Source organism: Solanum verrucosum, unplaced genomic scaffold (genome assembly GCF_900185275.1).
Source record: "Solanum verrucosum unplaced genomic scaffold, falcon-dt-bn FXZP01000128.1, whole genome shotgun sequence".
Classification (NCBI taxonomy): Eukaryota; Viridiplantae; Streptophyta; class Magnoliopsida; order Solanales; family Solanaceae; genus Solanum; species Solanum verrucosum.
In genome coordinates, this window is record NW_026020327.1 from 2,103,516 (window position 1) to 2,131,048 (window position 27,533).

A 27,533-nucleotide genomic window follows, 5' to 3' on the forward strand; every position below is an offset into this window, starting at 1 on the left:
TCTTGGTGTGAACTAGCAAAATAAATAAAGAGAATATCATTTTATACATCTTATAAATAACCATTGACAGCCAGAAATAACATAATTCATCTAAATAATACTCCCTCCGTCCCTGTTTCTTTTTCTTTTTTGATAATTATAGTATTTGAATCACTTTGCACACACCTCTAATACCATAGAATAACAAATACCGAATAACTCTTTCCACCAAACTAAGACAGGTGAGTCCTTCCTTTCCATTTTAATGGTCACTTTAGCTTAAAAAATTTATCTCAAAACAATTACCATACAAATCATACTCGTAAATAAAAAGTCGTTCTTAATATATCTCAATCCTCAAAAAGCATTCAGTTAATAGGAATAACTTAATTAACTACACTTTGTATTTATTATTTTTCTTAATGGAAATGAAAGAGCTAAATTTTATCCCAACTCAACTAAGATCAAAGACTGTCATAAGCAGAAGCATCTCACTTATTAAAAAGCATATAAACGACATACTAAGCATAAGAATATAGACTCTAAAGAAGGGAGATGAATAAGAGGAGTATTTTTTAAGATTTTGGAGAAAATATTTAAAAGGTAGATCGTACTTAAGCATATGTGAAAACAAATTAAGCAAATTGAGGACGATAAACTATAAGCCTCAAGTATGAAAAAAATAAAATTGGTAGAGTGTATTTACCCTGAATGGGCCTACCAAGCACGAATCCAATGTAAGTATCGGATAGAAAACCAAAAAAAAAAAAAAACGCTAACTCTATTTCATTCAAATTTAAATAGAAAAAGATAAATTCAATTATTACGAGTCAGACATTTTGCAAACAAAGACACTAAAAAACTGTGATATATCCCTTTCAACTGTTCTACAACAATGTCACTATGGGAAATCCCAGCCTTCTGTTCTTCTACATCGTTAGTTTTCCAGACAATATAATTATGAGAGAACTGAGAATGCCAAAAGTGAGGAACAGGAAATGTCAAAATAAACATCTATACCCTCTATATACGTCCACCCAAAATCATGTGCGTTGCCTAAAATTACAATGGAATCAACGTTTTCAGCCACCTAAACCTGCTTAAATTAAATATGGTGTTGCTTGCCCACGTTTGGAGGGCAAAAGTTAAATTACCACCGAGACATCACTGCATTAACTGTCAGCTGTCATCTTCTGATGATCCTAGTGCTGCTTCTTTGCGGGATTTTACATGCTCCATCAAAGGTTCAAATTCATCAGTCATTTAGAAGACTAGTTGTAGATCCGAACAGGCTTGTCAAAAGCGGGTCGATTCTGCAGTACCAATATGAGCCAGTTATACACCAACTAATATAGTGTTATCACTTGTGAATTAGTAGTACTGCATTATTAAACTGGCTTTGGGTTGGCTTAATAAATAAATGTTCTGATTTTTAATTTGGAAGGTAAGCCAAACAATATGTTCCTGAATTCTAAACAGGTTAATCTCACTGTGGTAGGATCTCAGTACAAAAGAGCCACTGATCCCACAGGTAAAAGATCAAGAGAAACCAATTTCATGCAACCAAGAATCGCCAGCCATGAAGTAATCTTATAAAGTAAATATATATATAGCATATATTCACGTACACAAAAGTATTCAGGTTCATTAGCATGTTGAAAGCTAGAGCGAGTGTTGCATTAAATTAACAGATGGGGCTGATTATTGCTCAACCAGCGTCAAAAGATATCTCAGAAAAAAGGACCTCAAAAGAAATTTAGCTGTTATATTTTTGCATTTCAATGATTAAAGACTTGTTGGTCCACTTGGATGGTTGCCTTATACGCCCATAATCACCAGCATAACAGAAAAAGTGGCATACCTGGTTGGAAGCATATGACCTTTTAGGACCATTGTCAGCATGCTCTAATCCCAGATACTGCTCCCAAGCACCATAAACATCTCTCCTCTGGAAACCAATTAGGAAATAGAATAATCAAACATTATACAAGGACTACCGAGGGAGAATATGGACGGAAAAGGAGCAAATACCTGAAAACGAATGGATACAATATCTGAATCCCGGAGGTAGTCAGGACGGCCCATGGACACAAACGCAAACATCCACTGCATAGTGAAAGTAGAACGTGTAAATAACTAGAATAAATAAAACACATGAACCCTCTATACTAATACTGAACGTGTAAATAACTAGAATAAATAGAACCCATGAACCCTCTATACTAATACTGAACCTAGAAATTTTCCAAGATTACTCGGTATAGAAACAACGATGCAAAGTAAGGAAGCTTGAATACCTTTGAAAACTCCTCATCTGGAACCTGCAATTTTCTCTGAATGCGCGCTTTAACTTCAGCCAGTGTCTCACCCTCATGAATAACCAGAAAAAATGGCTCGCCAAAGTTTTGTACATGCTGCTAAGGGATGGAATAAAAAACAATTAACTGAGGATAGAACCTCCACCATATACACTGATTGTAACTATAGCTATATATATATCAGGCACTTATCAATTTCGACAGATGTACTTACTGCTTGATTTTGAGTTGTGTCCTTTGTAAAATGGTAAACATGAATCAAGCGATCAAGAGGACCCAGGTTTTTCTCCTCTTCAGGGATCTGTAATGGAGAAAAGTTAAGACATTAATTAGATAAACATCTAAGAAATGTAGACAATATTACAACTCTAACTGAAGGCTATAAACTTAAGTTGATTCATCTCCAGACATGTTTTTCTCTTTATTGGTGAAGACTTTAGACCTTTTTCTTCCCTGATTTATTTGGTCGGTCCAGTCCATAAGTATATACGTGGAGAAATAAACAGGACAACACCAATGACCTAAGCAAAACCCTTAGGACCAGCTGGACCGTAAAACACCAATGACCTAAGCAAAACCCAAAGGACCAGCTGGACCGCAAATACTCAATGTTGCCCGCACAGCAGCACCACAACATTAACGGAAAGAAGTGCAGTCATCCATCACTACACACTTTATTTGCAAAATATGACAGCAACAACTAACACGAAAAATCTCATCATTCGTTTCAGTAAAACTCAAAGTTAAGTGCATCAGAAGGACCCTTGCTTGGCTGCAGGTTGATATTGTTCATCCTTTTGTAATCGCCTTAATGACCCCTTCTTACTATCCTGCCACCAAAGTTCGTCACTTCCGTCAATCCACTAAAATGTTCAATTAGATTAATAAATTCAGCCATCCATCGAATTTCCCAGTCAATGAACTGCCATCTGAAGTTGAATCTCCACTCTTCTGATGACCGTAGCTCTGCTATGGTGCTATGTTGCTAATATCCTAAGGAGTGTATCTCTGAGAACAGCCTTTCTAGGTTGTCTGCCTCATGCCAATCATCTTTCCCGAAACAGGTTTAACCCCATTGTTCACTTTGATCTTTATAAAGCTTTTCAACTCATTACACAAGACTCTTATGGACCTCCATAAATTGACTCCATATGGAGTTGTAACTTCTCCTCATACTTGGCTTCTATTACTTTCCCTCACAGAGTTAGTTTATTTCAATAGCATATTTCCAAAGTCATTTCATTCTTACGGACTTGTTGTGATTCTCCAAATTATTGATCCCCAAACCCCCCAACTTTTTATCACAAATCAGAGTCCTCCACTTGACCAAATGGTAGTTTTTCCTGTCTTTATTATCTAGGCACGGGAACATCTTCCTGATTTTGTCTAATCTGTTCATGACCCGAGCTGGAATAGGGAACAAGGACATCATGTAAGTTGACAAAGAATCTAAGACTGAATTGATGAGGGTTAATCTTCCACAAGTGACAAGTACTGCCTTTTCCACCTAGCCAATTTCTACTCACACTTCTCGACCACATTGTTTCATATCTCCTTAGCTTTTGATTTTGCTGCTAAAGACATACCTAGGTAAGTGGTTGGTAGACTACCAATCTCACCACCAAGTATTGCATTCAGGGATTCCATATTTGAGACCCCATGGATAAGATACAAAAAATTCTTCCTCCAGTTAATGTGTAATTCAGACATCCCTTCAAATAGGACCAGAAATCACACTCAGGACTCTAAGTTGTTCTTCATCAGCATCACCTTCAGGTCCAGGTTATCTCTTCCATCTCTGGTCACACTGAAACCTCTTATCCACCCATTTATATTTGAAGATTTAACCATACAATTAAGGCCCTCCATTGCTAGTAAAAACAGAAGGGGTGACAAAGAATCACCTTGTCTAAGACCCTTTTGTGCTCTGAAGAACCCTGTTGGGGTACCATTAATAAGAACGGAAAAACTCACTATTGATATGCAATTACATCCAGTGTATCCATTTATGTCCAAATCTCATTCTACTCAAAACTGCTAGCAGATGAGCCCAGTTGACATGGTCATAGGCTTGACATGGTCATAGGTTTTCTCTATGTCTAACTTGCAGAGTATGCTTGGTTTTCCCTGCTTCTGCTTCATTAAAAACTAGAATGGCATCCACGATTTGTCTACCTTTGATGAAGGCCATTTATTGTTTGCCGACAGTATTTCCATCATCCTTTTCAGCCTCAGTGAGAACTTTGGAGAAAATTTTGTAAATGCTACCAATTAAACTAGTTGGTTCGAAATCCCTTAGTTCTTTGGCACCTTTCTTCTTTGGGATGAGAGCTATAAAAGCAGCATTGCAGCTCCTCTCAAACATTACATGTTCATAGAAGTTGTGGAATGCATTCATTATATTTGACCTTACCACCTCCCAACATTTGATTAAAAAAACCATAATGAAGCCATGAGGCCCCGGTGCCTTGACTGTAGCACACATCTTTAAAGTTCTCAACACTTCCTCCTCCTCAAATCTTGCTTGAAGACTCCTTTTCTTCCACCATTAAAACTGGACAATATGGGAAGTGACTGGCCGGCCTCCATTGCACAGTTTGTGTATAAACTTTGGTTAAATTCTACTATCTCCCCTTCAATTCTAGTAGAATTCTGAGTGAGATATCCCTGGACCAACAACTGATCTATGTTGTTGTATCTTCACTGAGCATTGGCGGTTTTGTGGAAAAACCTTGTATTTATGTCCCCCTCCATCAGCCAAAGGGCTCTGGATATTTGTCTCCATGCAATCTCTTCCTTTTTAATCAGTTCTTCATATTCTAGCACCAGCCCTGATTTCCTCTGCATCCCTTTCAGAGGGAGTTCTGCCTCCTGAAACTGCTCCTATATCTGCCAATTAAACTAGCAGGATCTTCCTCTAGAAACCTAAGTTCACCCTCTTGTGCCACAAGCCTCTAGACAAGCAAATTTGATCCATCACCCCCTCCCCCCCAGTTGCTTTAACTAATTCTGTTAAGTCCCCTCCCAGCTTTGTTCCTTGAATGCAAATGATATTAGCATTCCAACTCATCACCATGCTCTTCATTAATCTCCTTTTATCCCTACAGTTTAAACCCCCTACATTCCATGTAATCAGTTTGATCTGCATTAACCAATTTTCAAATTGTTTCTCCCATTGCTCCTTTCACCACTACTCTTCAATTCTTGAGCCCCTTTGAATCTAGATTTTTTACATATTGCATCCGACTCCATTCTTCTTGCTATTCTGCAGCTGTCTACTTGTGGTAATAGTTCCAGAGCTTCCTCCTCGTGTCCCTGAATATCACCCCGGTAATTTGCAACTTTTTCATGTTTTGTTGCACCCAAACAGAAGTTCCCCTCTCTCACTTTGATCAACAACTGGGATTGAACTCGCAGAGGCTCTGCTTCTTCAATTTTCCAGTTCTCCATTGTCTCTGCTTCATTTTTATTTTTATTTTTTTGATAAGATAAGTGGTATTAATCACAGCATCAGGATGATGCAAAATTTACAAGATATGGCATTTGAGCTTACAAAAAAAATCTCTGGCTAACTATACAAACTATCTAAGCCAGAGCTAATGAGTTAGTAAAATCCTGAAGTTGTTCTGCATTAACAACAGGATACAAGTTGGTCCAACTAAACTGATTTCAGTGCACCTAGTCTTCAAAATGCCTAAAGCAGTTGACTCTCCATCAAAACATCTCTTGTTCCTCTCTAACCAAATACACCAAAAAATACAAGCAGGTATCATAATCCAGATCTTCTTGATGGCTTTGTCAACTTTCCATAGACTCCAACTCTCATATGCATCCTTAACAGTGAGGGGTGTGGTCCAATTGATGCCAGAGAGACAAAAAAACATGCTCCATAATTCTAAGGCCACCTCACAATGAAGAAGGTGTCTGGGGTTTCAGCCTCTTTTTTGCACAAATAGCATCTGTTTGGGAATTGGATTTTTCTTTTCTTTATGTTGTCTTGGGTGAGACATGCCTCATATAGAGCTATCCAAGTAAAGAAAAAAAAACTACCTTAGGTGGTAGCTTGGTCCTCCAAATGAGTTTCCAGGGCCAGTTAGCTATCACGGAGTTTCTAGAGCACAACTGTTGATACCCTTCCTTGACTGTATAAACTCCTTTCTGGTGTCCCCATTTGAGCTTATCAGCTGCCTGGAGATTAATGTGACAATGTTGTAGTCTAGCAAAAAGGTCTACCAGATCATTCACTTCCCAATCGTGCATATTCCTTCTAAATCTCAGCTTCATTTTGGACCACTATATCTGTCAAAATTGTTTGAGTTCTCAATCTCCTCCCTCAATTTCCCATGTGCACCTCATTCCATTAATTCCATAGTGGAATCTTCATCATTGACCTCGTATATAGAGGCCACTGCTCTATCGAAGCTTTCCGTAATGTTCTCCGTCTTTTGCATGGTCTCTCGATCAAAACTCTGAGAGAGAGAGAGAGAGTCTTTCATGATATCGTTGAAGGTGTCTCTCTATTTAGATTTGGCTCCTGTAGTGGTATAACAATGAAGATCACTTCAGCTGCAAAATCATGCCCAAATTTAAGTGTTAAACGAAAACACTTCATTGGGCTTCCGGTCCGGCCCAACAAGTGATTTCATTTACTCTGGATACACCTTTCACGTGTGAAATCTGCACCACATGTTCCATTTGTAAAGTGAGAGACACCCTCGTGGTTTCTGAAATTTGAATCCCTGAATTGAATGGGAATTCAAATTTTCAGCATAGACATCGCCTCTGTTTATCCTCTGGGTAATAAGATGGACCATGTAATCTTTTCAATCATCTTTTCTGATGGTTTCCCTGGTCTTTTCTGGCAGGCTTTCGCATCTGGGGTTTATTCTCGGCCCAAATCGAAATGAATTAAATGATACCATTGTGCATAATGGATATTCGCTGGCCACCTTCCTTCCATCATTTGCCACCAGAATTCTTGCTCATTTCATGTGCTTTATGAGCTATGCCTCCTCTTCTGTGGCCACCCAACTCCCACACAGTTGGCCAATTTCGAAGAAAACCTTCTGCGACCACAGGTGCAGTGGTATTCCGACTTCTCTAATCCATGTCTTCTTTGTGACGAGAAGTTGGCACACAACCCCCATTGGAGACCATCTTTCAAGGTTGAATCTTATTTTCTTCCAAGATCACTGTCCTTGCATTACTTGTTCTGCCATGTATCTATTTGGGACTTCAACTAGGAACATGTCTCCATACATCTCATATATGTTCACCCCTAAAGTATTCCTCAAGCTAGAGATGACCATTTCCTTATATCAGCCAGTGTGGGTTTCGCCGTACAGACCACCTCTAGACTGCCAACAAGACATCTTTAGCAGGCTTTAATCTTGAAGATCTGAGGTGTATTCGATTTCAATTCTGCCTTTCGAGCTACTCACCTCAGCTTCTCAAATGGCCCTGGATTGCCATTTACTTTCCTTGACAGCTTTTTTGAAAGGGTAGTTGGCTTCTGTTATATTTGGGGGACCTACCCTTTCCTGCTTTTGGGGGTCTTAATGAAATTCTCAATCTTAAATGCAATATCACACCAACCTGCATTTAATGCTGATTCTGGAATAATCAATACTGATCTTCCTTCCTTATTTATAGAGAGGATACTCATGTATCTCCCATGCTCATTCTACTACCGTGTACTAAAAAATTCTGAGTCTCTTTCTGAGGTTTTCCATCTCCTGTCCGCCTTCTTCTGATCTCTGGAAGCTTCTCTTTATGTGAAGCAAATACATCCATTATTTGCTGCTCATTGAAGTTCTTCTCATAAGTTTTCGACTCCTCTCGACCCATTCATATCACACTGCATTATCTGAGTTCCATCTAGAAATGACTAATGTCGAATGACTTGAACCCAGCATTTAAGTAAATCCTGTTCTTGTCCATCTTGATAGAAAAAGCTACAGATTATAAAGCCTGTGCAAGCTGAGAGAAAGATTTGAATGAAACAACTAAAACAGAAGGTGCTACCATAAGGAACGGGTGGAGGATTCTGACTCTCAGTCACCGGAAAAGATGACACTCTCTCTGAAGAAGTAGGACAGCGAGTGTTTCTGGGGATGTGCCAGAAGCATTCAAAGAGGAAATATCTTTTTTACAGGAGCATAGAGACAATCACAAAGATTACAGCAAAACATTCAAATAGATGCACAATCACCCCTAACTGCATCTCCCCAGTAAAACCTGGACCTGCTCTTCTGCATAAAATAAAGGGAACTACCAACAGAACATTCAGTGTACCTCTTCTGCACGCAGGGTCCAGTACTGATCATTTATGTTCTCAATCCTTTCAGTAGGTGGAAAAATCTGCAAAATAAATGTAGAGGATATGTTACAAATGCTACCAAGAAGCAAAGCTGAGAAGCATGATACTGCATGTCCTTTCATGAGTTCTTATCTACTTCAAAATGCATCAAACTGTGTGTGTGTGTGTTAATGTGTATTGTCCTGTCTGTTTATATCTGACTGTCCGTCTGTATATATGTAATGTATGTCAGGCATGAGCACACAGACATGCACACTCTACTGTTCAACACTTAAGATTGAAAGATCATTTAGAAAACAAAGAAAGGGTAATCGATAACACTCCCACAGCAACTCTATCTGTGCGCATTGAAGCATTTGCAGAAGATACTGAACTACAGCAGAAGGAAGTTATGCAGCATAAATGGTACCTTATATATCTTGTGATAGAAAACTTCCAGCAACCTCAGTTCAGCATCTGGACGTGACAACTCAACCTATTCCATACCATGAGACAAGATCAGCAAAAACATCTCACAGATATAGATCTTAATGAAATGAATTTATAGCAGTGTACTTATCACTTATCAGAGAACTTTCCAATAAAATAGATTATTAGATGACATCTCAATGTAGACATCAGCTTGTTCTCTCTAAATTAAGACATAGCATGGCTGGGGAAAGACAGAAAATGTTTTTCCTACTTTTCTTCCTAGTTTCTACTTTCAGGTTTACAGTTTAGGGTGGTAAAAACAATATGAAGGCGGCATCACTACTTTTATATCGAGGCATCACACTTTATAGCAATAGAAAATTCAAAAGTACCTTTGTCTTAAGATGATTAAGGACATCATATACAGTACTTTGTTTTGGCAATCTAATAGTATGGATTGTCACCTGAAAATGAACAGCCCAAGATTTTATATATGAGTGTAGGAGACTGTATAAACCCTTATCAAAGGAAACTCTACACAAAATGTATAAGTATGTGTAGCACTTACTTCATATTTTGCAGCATTATAAAAGGCGACTTTGAGAGTTTTTAAGCACTGTAGCTCTGGTAATGGAATATCGAGGACTTCATAATACAAAATGTCTGAAGTCTGTCCAAAGAGGAGGGATGGTAAGAAAAATGTAGTCGCTGGTAAATAACTAAGAGCCACAAGATTGTAAATACATAAAAAAGTTTCAATTAGCCTAACCAGAGTAGACTCTGTTCCTACATTACCTGATTATAGTGAACCAGCATTTCTGTAAGACGGTCCACTCCTCGATACTTTATTGGCTGAGGTTTTGGCTGCTGTGAGTAGCAGTTATGTGATGTAAGCCTTATTTTTGATGGGTCATCCAAGCGGAGATGGCAAGCTAAACTCTCTACTACGTCATCATAGTTGTTCAGCTTTGACCTAGAGTTTGTTTATCGTCAATGAATTAAACAATACTGGAAAAAGCTTCTCATTAACTTACTGAAACAGATACATACAACTCAAGACTAAAATCCTCCTCCTTGGGTTTGTCCAATGAGCGGAAGTGAACAACCTGGGAGCAATCACATGGAAAACTTTTATCTTAGCTATCAAGCCACACAAAATATTCAGAGCTCTTTTGAAACTTAATACAAGTGAAACAGTGTCACATAAACTGAAAACAAAAGTGAGTGCGATGGAGTCAAGGCAGGAGTACTACCAAAGGTACTGCCTTCATCAAAGGGAAACAATTCTATTTCTTAGAGGTAACTACCAATCTAGCTCCAAGAGCCAAGAGGCAATATAAAAAAACAAGGTGCAACACATACCTGGCGATTGTGCACATACTCTAAAAATGAAGGAACATCAGGAAATCGATATTGTTCACTAGTTTGACTTTGAACGGGTTTCTGAAAGCAAATAATGTCCCCATCTTCAAGCTGAAAAAAGCAGAGGAGTATCATACAACAAATCCACCAGAAGAAATGAAAACCAGAACAACTGAAAACAATTGGCCACCCAGCGAACGTGTAGCAGTAGTATACAGATGGCAAGTAATAGCTCGTACCTGACTGCTACAAAATGTTAGATTGCAATCAATAGGCTCACACATCACATTGGGTTCAAATTTTATTTCCTGTCAATAGAACATGATATTAAGCACAACCTGAAGCCACCTATATAACTGCTGTGGGTTAACATACTGGTAGCGAGATAAGAAAAAAAAATTAACCTCAAAGAGTTCAATCTCTTCATCAGGTGAAATTCCAGCCAACTCATTTAGCTTGGTCAATATGTCCAGTGGCTTGCCACTGCCTTTTACAAAGAGCCGCCCAACATACCTGATAAGTGATAACAAGAAGGAAAACCAAGTAAAGAATAGACAAAGCCCCATTATTGCATGGCCACTTATATACAGACACCAAAGTACGTGAACAATGATATCACAAGTTTCAGGATATCAAATACGTTAAAAATTTGAATTGTGCCCTACAACAGAATGTACAGATCGAGGTTTCAGCAATTAACTAATATCTCTCACGACTATAGACCTCTGACAAACTCTATTTAATGTCTACATCAAGTGCAAAAAATTGCATAGACTGCGATAAAACTGAAGTAGGTTTTTCACCACAGTAATCTCAGGTAAATAAAACATCTGTGTTACAGGAGTTAGATGTCTACCATGTTGAACAGTCCGACATCAAGTTGTTAGAACCTTACTCACTATGTGAACACTTAACACGAGACTAAAGCATTAGTGGTTAATGAACCAGTCATCAAGGATCTTAGCCAAACGGGATCTGCTACATAAGCACTTTTCCCGCAGGTTTCTTGATCGGACTTGACAAATTGTCATTGTCACATTTCATATATCAACCATGTCTGCAGGCTCTAAGAATGAGAAGAAGATGCACTTTCCATTTTTTATTTTTGATAACCAATGATGCACTTTCCAATCAGAGATGATATTAGAGATCCCAAACTAGACAAGCATAGAAACAACTCCTCTTATAAAGCACGGATTTCAACCTATAGAGGCAAGAAGAAATACCTTATCTCCTCTTTTAGAGGGTCATACAGTTTGAAAAATAGAAGAATATCTTCTTTGGTCTTCTCAGGTGGAGGACAAGGTTGCAAATCCTACAACAACACAAATGCAAAAAGTGCAAAACATAAAACTTGATATACACAAAAGTACAGCACCTGCCCCAACAATAATTCCAAGTGTGAACCCTAAACTGGAAAATGAGTACGCAATATTCCATTACCAGGCCAACTTCAACTTCCAAATAAAGTTTTAGCTCCGCGTTAGTTGTTTTATTAGAGACCTCTCTCAATTGTCCAACCTGAAATACATTGTGCAAGATCATTAGCACCAAGCCCATCAAGCACCAATCTTGGTAATTCGACAAACCAAATACACCAACAACAACATCCCAGTGTGTTCCCACAAGTGGAGTTTGGGGCCGGTAGAGTGCAAGTAGACCTTACCACTACCTTTGAGAAGGTAGAGAGGTTGTTTCCGAAAGACCCTCGGCTGAGCAAACGACAGAAAAGTACCATTCATAGGAAAAAATACACCACTGAACATAAGTGATTAAAATAACTGCAGCAGTTGTTAAGCAATTATAGACTTGATAAGGTGGGATGGTTCCTTCACGAAGCTATGATCCTGGGATGATTAATACCTCTGGTTCACTATACTATATCTCTTACATTGGGATAAAAGGAGTCTTAGGATGTTCATCCTGACAATTTTTCAACATCCAAAGTGGCTTAGGATGCTCATCCTGGCAATTTTTCAACATCCAAAGAGGACTAGTCACCTTATCAATCCTTTCCTTTTTAGTCCGTCCCAAAAAGCTTGTCACCTTCCTATAATTAGAAACATTTAACTTAAAATTTCCCTTTTACCTTTGATGAAATGATTTACAACCACGGAAATATCTAAGGATTGTTTCAGACCACAAATTTCAAGTGTTCTTTTTTTCTTAAACACCATGCCAAGTCAAATGGTGTCACACAAAATGGGATGGAGGGGGTAATAAAAATGAAACAAAGAGGATGAGGCCTCATTTGTTTGCACTTAATCTTAATCATTCAGATCTCACTCATTAAGTGTGTTTGTTTTTCTTATTTTACAACCGCTTAATGGGTCTAAATAGGTCTGAATGATTAAGATCCGTAACAAAGACTTAATATCATTAAGATGTCTATTAAGAATTGCTACGATGACAATTCATCGCTATTCCATTTACTTTCACCCACCACTCACAACCACCATTTCAGCCACAACTACAACCACCTACCATCCACAACCACCATCCTCAGCCCAGCCACAACCACCACTATTGCTAATCACCAAAATCAATTGTCATCGCCATAAGTTGTCATTTGCAATCATCACCACCAACCATTATCACATCCACAAATCACTACTCATAATTATCATCAATAGTCAACATTATATATCACTAACCTAGTTGTCATTATCATTCCCTACTATTTATCAGTTCCCACCAACAAAAACAACCACAGTTAATCACTACTGCAACAACTATATCATAAGATACTACCCACAACCACCATCAATAGTCAACATCATCCCAAATCGACACACACAATCACCATTAGATCAATTTAATATTTTATTTGAATTTTATATTTATTATTCATTTAACAAAAAAAAATTGTATACATTCAGGTATTGAGAAAACAAACAATCTTAACTATTTAGTATTCAGATTCTTCATACATATTTTAATATTCAGATGTGAATTCAGATCTCTAAATCATAATACACATCTTAATATTCAAACGTGCATTTATATTCAGAGCTCTAAATCAATCAAGATGTCTCAATCTTAATGAAAACAAATTAAGCATGAGTCAGCTTAATGCATCCCCATCTCACATCCTACGACATGATGAGATGATGACTCATCTTGATGTCTCAGCCACTCACATCTCGCAAATTGTCAAGAAATGGACTTTAGGCTTATCTTAACAACAAAACTAGCTCATGAGAGGAGAATTGTTCTAAGAACATATAAGAAAACAAGTGTCCACACCTTCAACCAATGTAGGCACTTTGACAGCCCCCAAGAACACGTTGCTCAGGGCTAGAGAATTAGAGCATGAACAACATAACATTTAACAAACCCAACATTGAGTAAGCCAAAAATAAAGATGGGTCTAATAGCATGTAAAGAAAATGGAACTTGGATCTAACTTATGTCCAAAAGCTAGCTCATCGCTCATGACCATATAAAAAGACAACGGCCCATAACATCAACCAATGTGGGAAATATTAACACAAAGCGTGGCAATCTTTCCACATTCAAATAGGATGAGTCATCTTATTTATCAAAAAGAGAAAAGATAACTCATTTTATTCACATCCAAAGACCGGATGATAAATGACTCATCATGATGTCTCTTCAACCCATCTCATCACACAAATCAAACATACTCTAAAAGGGAAGCTATAATGTAAGAAGTTCCAAACACTGAATATCCACAAACGCATGTTTTTGTCTCTTTTTCCTAAGAGGGAAAGGACGGGGGAAGAGGGGGGAAATCAGATGTGGACAAAAATAAACCGCAAAGAGTATCCAGATAGTCAGCTATAAATTATGTTTAGACAATCTATTTTGCAGAGCAAGACAAAGTCTGGGAGAGAAGTTCATAATCAATTTTAGGATAACAGATTTAAGATTCACCACAAAAATACATATGTTACTGACCTCGAGGAAGCATACTATGTTTTGTGTTACAACTTTAAGCAGTGCAAGTTACGGGTACAAAAATATCAATATGCAGAAGGAAGATAAGAATGTCCCACATAAGGAAATATGTATTTTTCACATAGAAACAACGGAAGCAAAAAAAAAAAAAAAAAAAAAAAAAGACTGGTATCATTAGGTATAAATGGTATTAAAAAGAAAAGGTGCATGGCCGCAAACAATTATCCCTAATTGTTGTTTTCCTAGCCATTTACACCTACAACAATGCAATAGATACAGATGACAAATCACGTGAAGTGCATGCTTGATCTTAGCATGATGTTCTTTGCTTGTGTAATTACTGGACATTCCCTTGAATTATTTGCTGCAACTGTCTATGAAAGAATTGATTCATTATTTCTCTGTTAGTCTATTTCTGAACAAAAATCCTTTTTTTTAGCCAAATTTTTATTTCTACTAAATGTCAATCAAATTGTACTGATAGATAGCATAAAGAGTAAATATAATACTTGTCCCAGAATCTTTTGATCAGTATGTCCATGCAAGCAGAACAGTAGAAGTGATTGGAAAGCTAGTAAGGTTTAAATATGCCAGTTGCTCAATACTTAAAAACAGAGGACACTTTCTAGAATCTGGATACAACTGCAAAGCACTCTCAAGTCAGCTCCACAAAACACAACAGAAAGGTAACCAGTCAGACAACTTACCGACTGAACTTCCTCTTGAGGTGTCAATGGCCGATTAGGCCGATATGTGTGATTTTGTCGTTTTGCCCATAGCCAATACCGCTGAAATTGCACGGGTATACCCAATACCTTAGCAACCTCCTCCTGAAAAAGACTTACCATTAAATGATACAAACATAAGAGGTAAAAGGATTGACCAAATACACAAATATAGGCTATAACTGTTTGACTTAGCAATTAGCCTACAGCATACGAAAAGCTGAACCATCAGATTCCAATTTTTCAAGAATCATTCACCTAAATATGCAATCAGAATCTGAAGTTTATCTTCTAACAAAGTTAGATATTAAAATCTCAACACCAAATTTACATTCCATTACCCATATTTCAGAAGACATAAAAGTGGCACTTGAACCTCCATTGTTAGTACCTGCATTCTAAGAGTTTATATGTTTTTGTTGAATTATGTTATCACATCATCTAAAATCCTATATAGTTTGAGAAGGGAAACTGTTATCCTATTGTTTTATGCATGCAACACGCCCCTTCACGTGTGGACCTAATTCTTTTCTTAGAGCCCAACTCTTTTCTTGAGCCAAGCACATGAGAATATTTTATTCAAGAGTACCTGTGCAACTCAAAATCAGAACTTTTGCCATCTTTGATACCATATTTAATCATGGAACTACCCAATCTAAAAAATGAAGTTGTTCAAGAGGAGATATTTCTATTTATGTTCGAAATTCTGAGGCATATTTATGCAGTATCTACATATTATGCTTCAGAAGAGCAAACAAAACAGCAACGACGATGTAAATTTTCAGTACAAAAATACTTTTTCTACATAAATATATACAAAAATAAATTGCAAAACCATACCTTGAATTGCGTAAATACCATCTGTTTCTGGATACGGAAACTACGGACTTTGTCATGATCCAAAAGATCAAAATAAATCTCCTTCCCAATTTGTTCACCAAGGTCCTCATCACGAGCAACCTAAGTATATAACAAGAGTATTTTCAGTAAGATTTCCAAATAACAAAGATGCAAGCAGGAAGGGATAAGACTAGGTTTTAAAGGAAACCTTGATGATAGTATAAAGGTGAGCCTCTGCTTTTTCCTTTCTCTTTTGCTCCTTTTCATCTTGCTCTTTCTTTAACCTTACCTGCAATATAATGTTAGACAGAAGATGACACAACTCAACCATATTATCATCAATTAAATGGACAGAGTAATGTAGCACACACACCCTGAGATGCTCCGCAATGTCCTTTTCGTCCACATTGCAGATAATCTTTTCTTTGTCACTTTCACGAATATAAACAAGCATATATGCATTTGAATATTTTGTGAATTTGAATGGTGAATTGTTGAACGCAGGGTTTGCATGAGGCAACTGTTGCAAGAAATGGAGAATGAAAATGAATATTGGCTATATAATACAAGAAAATAATGCACATGCATATAAGGACAGCAAGAATTGGAAACAGACCTCCTCCTCACCACCATACTGCTCTTCCAGAGCCCTCTTTGGATCTTCTTTTGTCACACGCTCATCATCAAATTTAAACCTAAAAGTAATAGGCAAATAGTGAATCTTAAAAATCAAGACAGGCAGCAGAAACCAGAAAGATTGTGCCAAGGAAGTGAAATAGCTATAAACAATGATCGAAGGGCAACTGCCGCCCAAAATTTACTATACATCTTTTATTTCGAAAAGAAAAAAGACAATATAATAAATGATATCGCCTTAAAGACGATAAAATCGTCCTTCTGATGACCCAGAGTAGGTGAGAGAACACTAAAAATAACATGGCAGAGAAAAACCAAAGAATTAAAGGATAAAGAAATGTGTCTACTGACTGCGACACAAAACATACCATTGATCAGAGAGTGTTGGTCTGATATAAGCATAATAGTGTCCCCCATGGACCCCACCACTGTGAACCAAAACACTGAAAACAAAAATAAAAGAATCAAATAAAACTCATTACCTAGTCTTCCGGCTATTCAGAAATCTGTGCCAAGTATACAAAAGATAAAATCAAAAATAGCATAGTCTAGACTGAAAAAACAAACCCATGTATCTTTTTTTCACAGCAGAAGCAGAAAATATCAAACTACAACGCAGAATAGAGGGGGGACAGATGATAACAACATCACAATTGCAAAAGCAGTTAATTGAGGCCAAGGAAAGGGAGAGAGGAAGTGGGGAAAGGGAGGCGAAAAGGAAGGGTGCTAATTTCCATTTAGACAGTATCATCCAATTATGTAGATACTTGAATGAATCCCCACTGCTCTAATAAAACATAAATAGTGAAATAATATTTAAAATCAGCCCTCGTGTGGATAGGACACTAAGAACTCCAGCTGTGTAATCTCCTATTAGGAGCACGGAGAAAATGGACTCATCTCTGAGCAATCATGCCACTAAGTTTTCAGTGTGTAGCATAATATAGTAGCATGATGACATTCAAGATTAAGCACCATTAAAAATCAGAAAGGTGTACAAGGAAATACATAAACGAATTGATCAAAACTAAACCATGAGGTAGAAGTGTTTGAAGTTCTATCATAAAGTTTTCAGGCATTAAAACAAGGTTAAAAATTTAGATAGATTACAAAATATAAATTCAATGCCAAGTTTTCAATCCTACTATCCTTCAGGAAAAAAGCAATTCATGTCCACATTAGCATATCCCTTGCATGATGACCATTGAAAATAAAACAATTATTGTGCAGTAAATTAATTTGGAAGAAGATGCACAATAGGCCATACCTCATAAAACAAAACTCAAAACTTGCTAAGGGGTAAAAAAAAAACATTGATTCACAGTGGAAAGATTATATTTCCTAATTTACATGTTTACCCAAGAAACCATACTATCCTGTAAAATGTTCTGAGAGAAATCCAAAGTGATGGAATTCGACAGTAAGAGTCTTTCTTATTGCTACCATAGCAGTGTTGTTAAGAGTTTTCAAATAGGAAAGTTCACAAAGAAGAAATAACATAATCCCAATTAAATAGGGAATCAAGAAGAGATTATATTTTCTCTGACAGATGACTGATTTTACACCACCAAACCATGGGAAATCAAGTTGTTAGAACTTAGAAGCAATCTTACTATGTCTAAGAAAGTTAAGAGTCTGTAGCACATCTAGTTTATATGAGCCACATTGTCAAGTAAAAGTTAACTGGACAAGGAAAACAGTAAAGAAGTATGCATGAAGAAGTAAACAGAATGATATAATGCGGCCCTTATGATTAGATGATTCAAATCTGTATGCAAAAATGGGTAGAACTGACCCGCTCAACTAATCACAAGCATAAAGTTAGTAAATTTACCAAAAGAGAAATTTGTCAACATGAAGAATGTGAGATGATAAAGGAATTCTATTAACGCAACCACATGACAGAAGTAAGATCACATTGCCAATTGGCAAGAAAAGAAGCATTAAAAAATAGAAAATCATTTATGCTTCATCGGAGGAAAGAGATTGATACCTGTGAAGAGTATAGAGATTTCGAACGCTTCGATCGGCATCTGGAGATAAATATTTTCCATTCTCTCTATCAAGGTCGAGTTGTAAAGGAAACTCATATCTGTCATTTATCTATTTAATCAATTCAAAAAGAGAATCAGAAATTACCATCACATTGAAACATACTGTTTTGATTAGAGCTGGAGAAAGATACAAGTCATATCCTCATAAAGCAACTAAAAGAGTGATCCTGAGATGAGTTGATTCCTTACCCTCAAAAATAATATCAAGGAAAGATAAAGTAAAAGACAAGACGGTTATAGACTGGAACTGTCAGCCTAGTAAATACAAGGCTCCAGATATTGTCCTACACTACTTTCAGCTCCCATTGTAACATTTTATTTCTTCATTTACAATCAGGGTTTTTTCATGAGTTCAAGTCTTCTCTCTAGTTTCTTTCTTAACAGAATTTGCTGAAAAGTTAAGAGTTAAGACTTAGTTTAGGACTGACAAGGGAGACTCCCACATTCATTTCCATCTCCTTTTTAAGCCTATTCGGAGATATTGGCATTAAGAGTTAATTAGTTTAGTCACATACACCTTTCTTTAGTCATTGACTGAAAATTCTGGTTTGATAATGATCAAGGAAGCAATGAAATGGGAAGAACCACATAAGGTAGAATTACCGAAAAACCCATGATAAATTTCAGACGTTTTCTAAGCACCCAAGGGTGTCTCCTAGAGGTCAATGAAGCTGAGATGCACAATCTGAGAGATCAGTATTCAAATCTCAGTACAGGCAGGAAGGAAAAAAAAAAACTAACTGATTTATTCTCATCTGTCTCTATCTTGTTAAACAGCGTTACCCGGTGTTTCTACCGGTGGGAAGTAGCACGTACTCAGTGAATTAGTCAAGGTTCGTGCACATTGGACCAGACAACACCACTATCACAAGAAAGAAATCATATGTTCTCTACCATAACTGGCTTGCATATGGGTTTAGAAAACACTAGACCCAGCATATATATAATAAAATAAAGCATTTACTCCACTTGGTTATGCCTATACAATCATGTGAGGAATCAGTTCTATACTCCCTTTTTCATAGGCATGAGGAATCTATTTTATACATTAACCACATGAGAGTAATAAATGAAATACCTTGACCATAGTATCCCGTGCAAAATCATATTCAAAACGTTTTAACTGAAGCTGAAGAACAGGGGGGAAGTCAACAAAAAGGACACCTTTCCGAGCATCCTGAAAAATGGAAGTTCAGGTAAGTAGCAACAAAGATAACAGTCAACACATACAATTATCTTTAACAAAAAAAAAAACAGAGACCATTATACTAAGAACCAACCAACTACAGCCTCATTCTGTTTCTTTTTTTAATCTTTTTTTTTGGATGAATACAAGAAGGTAAGGAAATGCTGCTTTCGGGACTTGAATCTGCATTGGCGGCGAGATTCTTCAAAAAAGGCAACTTAGAGCAATCGAGCTAATGCTGCCCTCAAATGTAGAACAAGATTCATTTATTTGATAGGAGGGGAAAATAAAGTAAGAAACACAAAACACTTATCAGGTGCCTTTCCAAATTTCACCTCCTTGATTTTTATTAGGCATAATACATGAACATGTCATTTAACTTGACCTCAGTTGGCATTTACGCCCTCTAACTTTGGGTGTGTACTAGGCACTTAAACATGTATAAAGTTGAAGGGCGTAGATGCCAGATGAGGTCATGTTTAGGGCATGTTTCTGTAATATGCCTTTTTATTATTTTGTGAGAAACATTAATTAGTATCTTTTTGTCTCTCCATAAACATTTCACTTCAAGTACCAGTTATATCCTTCCTTTGGTGGCTCAAAATAATGGCACAAATTTAATATCTAACCAACTCTGCAAACCATCATCCAAAAATCAGTGAAGGGGATTTAACCTGTAAACCATATTTTTCTGCATGGTATTTATTGTCACCCTCAAGGCGTTCTACTTCAACATACTTGTCAAAAGAAGCATAGACATCACGACACCCTTTGACGTCAAGTTGCAAGTCTGTCAAATGAGACATGATTGAAAGTTAAAACTCACAATGTGGCATTCTGTGTTTAACAAGAAAAAACATGAAAAAATAAATATTGGTTCCATACATACCATAAAAAGATTCTTTTCTTGTTGATCTGTAATCCACATTGATACATTCAATATAATTCATATGATGCCCCTCGAACAGTTGTTGTATTGTTCCCTCTACAACGGTTCCCTGAGCCAAAGAAACTCATATACTAATCCATAAAAAATAGTCTCAAATCTAAATAAGCATGCCATCTATGGTACAATTTGTTTTAGGTTCACATGCTACACAATTATAAATTACCTTCATTTTATCTTCAAGTTTTTCACAAAGAACCCTGTTAAGTTCTTGTACATCATGCTGCATGAAAGAATCATTTGAGTCCCATCCAAAGGACTTCGTCAACTCTTTTGTTGCTACACTAGTGTCACTGTACTGTAGCTTATAGAACAGACTCTGCAAAGCCAAAGGGATGCTCCCAGATGGATTGTCATTCTCAGTTGTTGGCATATGATACACAGCCTGAAACATGTGTGAATTAGTCACCTCCAGGAAAATAATAACAAAGAAATTACTCATGCTTTTCAAGGCTAACCTTTCTAAAGTAAGAAATATGATACAATGTTTGGAGGAGAGAGTTCATATAACAAGTGGCTCCCTGATTCTTAAGGCCAACACAACCAGTCTCCTTCTTAGAGTCATGGGACCAGTAATCAGCGACCTTACGAACAGAAACATCAGCTTCAACTACGACTGTATCATCCATAATAAAACCTCTGCTAGGATCATATAATTCACTAAGAGGCATGAAGGATGTGAAACCCCAGTCACTCTCTCTTGCATTAAACTGGTGCTGAGTATCTGCCATGACAATCATTTTTTGAAGTAAGTTTCATAGATTTCCCCAAGAAGGTGTCAATATGTACAGCAAATGTCTGCCGTATGGATCACAACATTAACTAAATTGTCAGCAGTCTACATAGCAAATCATAATAATATTTGGCACAAATTAGAACCATCAAAAGGGAGAGAACATAAAAAGAAGCATCCGTTAGGAATAAAAAGCTGAAGAGCCATAAATTAGAGAATGCTCAGACTCGCACTAGCTTGTCTGAAAATGAAAATACAGGAGATTAAAGATACTCTCAAGATAAGATGCCAATAGAACTAAGATTAGCCTTCCATGTATCCCCCAATCATGCGTTCATCCTATCTTTCCGATGCAAAGGTATGTCAATCCTGGCATCATCTAAGTTTCTCTAATAAGCTGGCTTCAAAATCCTTAATCAGAGCTTTAAAGATTCATTTCGAAGCTCAACAAACCTTTATAGCATGTATTCAACTTCAGCAAACATCACAGGCTTAAAGTAAAGTCAAGAATATTCTCAGTCAGGTTATAGATATTTCCCCTGAAAAAAAGCATAGACCACCTACATAATTCCTGCAGTCATCCAAACCACAGTGGTAGTTTCAAGCATAAGGGGAAATCTCCTTATCAAAAAGGAAATTAAGGGGATATTTAATCTGCTTTCCTGAAATGAATGAAAACTCAGATAATCAACTAAATTTGTCTGCACAAGCATATACATCTGGCAGAAAACTATTAAAAAAACACAGAAAATAGGTAAATTATAGAATATAATCATTTTGCTTATATTTTACTATTAAAAGTAGTCCTGTATTAATTTCAGCAACAAGTGTTGTAGAGATAATTAAGGAAGGTTTTATGCAAATGTACAGGTCAGTTTACAAATAAACAGTTTAACAGTTAACATAGCCCAAAAAAGTTTTACATCTGGAATAACCAAATTGTTGAAAAGAAGTGTAGTCTCTTTCAATGTAGCCCCCAAGGCCTAGCTCGAGTGGCAAAAGGTGGAGGATTTGTGGCTTAGGTCGGAGGCTCAAGCCCCACACCATGCAAAGCGAAGCCCGGTATTTAAGTGGAGCAGGGTAGAGGGGCGGGCCCATTATCCACCGAGTTTAGAAGGTTGTGATTGGTCCAAAAGGCAGGTCACAGACGGATTTCTCGGTTATCAAAAAAAAATGTAAGTACCTTTTAACTTTTTTCAGTTTTACTTTTGCACTTTCCGAGGATACACACACCTATTCCCCATGTAATACAAATACTATTTTTTTGTTGTTAACTCTGTTTAACACCTTATATACAATGTTATACATAAATATACATTGTAGGAGAACCATATATAACTATTATTCCCTCCGTTTCAATTTGTTTGACTGATTTTGACTAGGTACGAAGTAAAGTAAAACGGACTTTTGAATCTTGTGGTCAGACCCTGCATGATCTAAATTTTAAAATTCGAGGGTACGGATCCAAGTACGAATACGGGTGCGGGGATTCAACTAAAAAATATAATTAAAACATCTAAACATAGAGTTATGTGTCAAAATTATGAGACATTATGTGGAAAACTTACAAGGTACACTGAGGAGTAAATATTGATCAAGAGGAAAACCCCGTAAAGAGATACAAGGAGAAGTACCAACATAGAATTTCATTTTCTTCAACTTCACCCTAGCCTTTGTTTTGATTACAATTATTGTATCAGCCCTGAATTTCTCTATACCCAAAATCATTTGACCGAATACAGTACGGATCCCACACCCACACCACGTCATGTCGACACGGTGCAGCACTAAAAGTGAAAGTCCGAGCAACTTAGCTTAAATGTTAGGTGGAAAGAGATGTCAAAAACAGAAAGACGCCTTCTTTTTTTAAATAGACATAAAAGGAAAGACAAACAAATTGAAATAGAGGGAGTATATAACCGTGTATAAATATCACATTTCGGTAAACTCAAAAGGAAACATGCATTGGGTTGAACATAAATTTTCATGTCCTGATGCATGAATGTTTGCCCAAGATCTCGCGACTCTGATTCCTATAGAACATAATTTTTCACTCCCCAATGCATAGGGTTTTAGGATAAACACCCTCCATTCCAATTTACATACCTTTCGGAAGCATTTTTCCCTTTATAATACCAATAGAAGTGTTAAATTCATGCTTCTTCATTCATTTTGAAGTAACTTGCTGAAGCATATAAATAACACCATTGGAGACCTTGAAAATACATGAAGAAATTCAAAATGGGATCGATATTTGGGGTTTGATCCTTATATTATTTCGAGCTTGTGGTTGAAATTTAAACACTTGTGACTATAGAGAGAGAAGGCGGAGATATAGAGAGAAGAGAATCAAGAAGCAGTCACACATGAGCAGAAGGGAGGGCGGAGAAAGATCAAAAAAAATAGGGTTTTAATTAGGCTGAAAAAAGATTTCAAAAAATACACAAATTGGGCTAAAACTGGTACAAATAAGGAAGGTGGGCCTTTTTTGGTAGACTAGATAGATGACCGAAATGTTTTGGACCATAGTTATTTTAATCACGAGAGGTGGAGGGATACATAATGAGTTATAGACTATAATTGTTTAATGCAAGACTTACCTCTAAACATGAGAAGAAAGAATCATAGCTCTTTGTACTAGTGAAGACTCAAATCCTTGCTTTTCTTATTCTCTTTCTACTTTTAGTTTTTAGGGTAAGTAAAAAAAAAAAAATCAGTACTTGCACCAAGAAGGTGATACGTGCATAATCCTTGATAATTATAAACCTAATACAAAGGAACAATGCTTCCTTGAGCTAACACAGAGAACTGTTCAGAGCATCCAATAAGAAATTGCAGAACGAACAATATCAATTGAAAAAATATATATATTGCACGTAAATAAGGAGTATCTTCTTGTGCACCACAAGAAAAATATCTTTGGAAACTCTATTAAATGACTGATTAAGAAAATTTAGTCAAGAACCTAAAATGACTAACACTGGGTGGACTTATAAATATATATTGTAAGAATTAATGAATCAAACTTTCATCAACGTCATCCCTACGAAGTTCCATGGTCCAAGTCCAATATTAAATAGGCCTTTCTACGAAATACCAGAAGTGCAGATTTCAGTGATCTAGGTGAACCTGCCCACTACATCTTCCGCCAATAAGATGTAGCACGCTTACAATTAGCATTCACACATGCCTATACCAACATGACAGCACATGCAGCCTCTCTTTCCCTTCACTTATTATTGTTTAAAGTGCATTTCAAAATATATTTTTTTAATCAGTACAGAAAAATTTCAGGCCTCCACATCAACTAGGGTAAAAGTTTCATTTACCCAGCTGTATATCTTGGGCATGCCTTTGGGAGCCAAGAGCAAATCAAAGGGTATTTGGAATACTGTTCTGGAAAATGTGAGAAGAAGCTTGTCAATTGGAAAAGCCAATATTTGTCCTTGGGTGGTAGAGTCGCACTCATCAATAGTGTCTTAGATGTCTTACCTACTTACATGATGTCCATGTTTCCTATGCCAGCCAATGTAATGGACAGAATGGATGCCATTATAGCATGATTCACATGATTGTTTGCCAAACACGCTGCTCTGGCTCAAGATAACCTAATGAAAAGGGGATTTCAACTATGCTCCAGATGTTTTTTTTTGTGAAAGTGAGGCAGAAACAATAAATCATCTCTTTCTACATTTTGTAGAGATACTGTGATATTGTGGCAGATTTTCATCAACCTAAGGGGCATTAGTTGGTCTATGCCAAGAAACATGAAGTACGCTTTAGCCTGCTGGAATAGGGATGGAAATCAGTCGGGTCACGGGGAGAGATGGAAGATTGTCCCTTCATATATATGGTGGACTATCCAGAAAAAGAGGAACCAGAGGTGTTTTGAAGATAAAAGTTGCTCCCTACAAAATTGAAGATGAATTGTCCAGTTGTTTTCTACTTTTGGTGTAAACATGAGTATCCTCAAGAAGAAGAGGATACTCCTAGCATTTTAGATTACTTATGAGATCTAGGAGGTTGTTAGTACTAACGTGGTCTCTGGTTGTAATTAATATTGGATCACCTTTGGTGTATCCCTTTGTTTATAATATATGTTACCTTTCTCAAAAAAAAAATCATTCCAAAAGGCAGCAGAAGATGCTGAAATATGTACATCCAAATTGAAAGAGGAGTTCCATTAATCTTGAATGGAACATTGGAACTAATGACATCTGTCAAAGTTTCAGCCTCATATACATTTTCCATCCTACATCAAAAACTAAGCAAAAGTATAAAGTTAAGCTTGATCTGGTACACTAGACTTTTCCCTCAGTTTCTCTCTTTCCACAATGTCCACCAAATACAAGCTGGCAGAATGTCCCAGATTCTTCTCTGTTCTTCGCTCAACCATTTCTTGTGCCAGCAGCTAGCACAATTAGTTGATAATACAAGTCCTAATTCACCTGTTATGGAATTTATCAACTTCTAATTAAGATAACTACATGTTGGAATGAAAGGAACCGTAGGTGATTTGATGGAATTTCTACTTCTAATATTGACCTTGAAGCTAAGTGTTTACTGAATATATTTAGCTGGTCAATGCAGGCTCCTGTAACTAGTTGTGAACATATTTTTGATGGGGTTTTCTCCTTAGTTGTAGTCTTGCAGAGGTAGATTAAGCTAACTTTTGTAATTGAGTAAACTCCCTTGCTATTCCCCTTTGTAATTTTGTTGCATCTTATTGATCCTTCAATGGATCTCTTCTTACTTCATCAACAAAACAAAAAACTACATGTTGAATGAACATTCATTACACTCTGTTCTTTATGATCAAAAAGCTAACAATTATGCAAGTGACACCGCCTGAAATAAGTAAAACCTGGAGAATCTACTATTTCACAATCTCTCTCCAACTAACGATCAATGTCCCAAAAGGCTCAAACACATCATGTATTCAACCAACAGTCAATCTTCTCTCAGCAGTTAAATTTACACAAATTCATGTCTCTTATTCAATAAACAAAAATTCTGACCTTTTCTCACTGTAAACTTGGTATGAGCTTGGTTGAGCACACCTAAGCTAAAATGAGCATATCTACTCCATCCATAAGGCAATGACGGTGAATCGGCAACATCCAAATACAATGACAATTGGTCCGCATTGTTCCCTTTAGGGAATATCAATATCCTCCTGCCATACGTAACGCACCATTAATGACATCAAATCGCTTACATATGAAAAACAATAAAACAATCCATCCAAAAAAAACACAAAATATTACCATTTATATCCTCCCACATTGAAAACTTCCGAGTATAGCTTCTTCACATTCAACCTCGAAAAGTTCTCTATCGTCCACGCAAACCTACCAGATGGCGGATCATCCACTTGTGGACCCTCCACCGTACTAGCTGTATCCGCAGTCGCAACTAACAACAATTAAAAAAAGCAACTTCAAAAAAACAAAATCTCTAAATCCACAAAGCAACAAAAATAGACATTCAAAAAACATACAAGTAGCAGGAAAAAAAAACAAAAAGTGAACACATATAACTACAATCCAGCAAAACTACAATAACATATCAGTGTATAGATATAAAACTACTACAGAAGAAAGTAAAAGATTTACCTTCCATAGGCTGCGGACCTTCCACAGGAAAATCCGAATTAGGAACAAGCATCTCCTCGTCTTCAGGCTGCTAAAAAAAACAAAAACAAAGCAAAATATTCGATCTCAAGTTACTCCACACTTCCGATTAACCTAATCCCTAGAATTTCACCATTGCCGCATTCAAATCAAAACGTTTACATAAAACTTCACTCCGACATCTCTTTCTGATAAAAATTCACCACTTATTCAATCCTATAACTATACAAACCTTTTTTTCAACAAAAAATAAAACTCGAGAAGTTGCGGTGTAAGAGAAGTGTAGAACAGGTAGGAGAGATTACGTACTTCAACTGGAGGAGGAGTCATGAGAGTCATTGCCGGAAAACGGTAGACCGGAAACTCAGCAAATCGGCGATGAAGAATGCAACGTAGAAACGATCGAATCGATCCAAGGACTTTCTCTTCAGTTCGAGTCCTTGGGCTAGGCGACGAACAAAAGAAAATTT

General features: G+C 36.9%; 1 protein-coding gene across 4 annotated transcripts; it reads right to left on the minus strand.

The window, feature by feature from the left end:
* Nucleotides 1-836: 836 nt before the first annotated feature.
* On the minus strand, nucleotides 837-27,533 carry LOC125835762 (ubiquitin C-terminal hydrolase 12-like). Of its 4 annotated transcripts, none has more exons than XM_049514856.1 (32): nucleotides 27,373-27,533; nucleotides 27,046-27,115; nucleotides 26,698-26,845; nucleotides 26,449-26,606; nucleotides 21,156-21,421; nucleotides 20,864-21,082; nucleotides 20,641-20,749; nucleotides 20,426-20,541; nucleotides 19,644-19,742; nucleotides 18,505-18,614; nucleotides 16,880-16,954; nucleotides 16,492-16,570; nucleotides 16,249-16,395; nucleotides 16,084-16,164; nucleotides 15,876-15,995; nucleotides 15,018-15,140; nucleotides 11,833-11,910; nucleotides 11,616-11,704; nucleotides 10,794-10,902; nucleotides 10,629-10,697; nucleotides 10,390-10,500; nucleotides 10,078-10,133; nucleotides 9,823-10,000; nucleotides 9,596-9,697; nucleotides 9,420-9,491; nucleotides 9,026-9,091; nucleotides 8,592-8,657; nucleotides 2,512-2,598; nucleotides 2,277-2,396; nucleotides 2,011-2,085; nucleotides 1,841-1,927; nucleotides 837-1,292 (listed from the first exon to the last, which is right to left on the minus strand). In XM_049514856.1, the coding sequence occupies exons 1-32, from the start codon at nucleotides 27,400-27,402 to the stop codon at nucleotides 1,251-1,253; spliced, it is 3,357 nt and encodes a 1,118-aa protein (XP_049370813.1). In that variant the 5' UTR covers nucleotides 27,403-27,533; the 3' UTR covers nucleotides 837-1,250. The 4 variants fall into 4 exon arrangements, with proteins under 4 accessions (XP_049370813.1, XP_049370815.1, XP_049370816.1 ...); XM_049514858.1 differs by having other exon boundaries at nucleotides 27,046-27,112; nucleotides 27,373-27,532; XM_049514859.1 differs by having other exon boundaries at nucleotides 2,277-2,393; nucleotides 27,046-27,112; nucleotides 27,373-27,528.

Excerpts from the sequence above, each read along its gene's own strand:
- LOC125835762 (XM_049514856.1), bottom strand. The coding sequence starts at position 27,402 with ATGACTCTCATGACTCCTCCTCCAGTTGAA. Across the intron at positions 2,397-2,511 it reads ACACAACTCAAAATCAAGCA|CAGCATGTACAAAACTTTGG; the intron begins GTAAGTACATCT and ends TCCATCCCTTAG. Across the intron at positions 1,293-1,840 it reads GGTCATATGCTTCCAACCAG|AATCGACCCGCTTTTGACAA; the intron begins GTATGCCACTTT and ends TTGGTACTGCAG.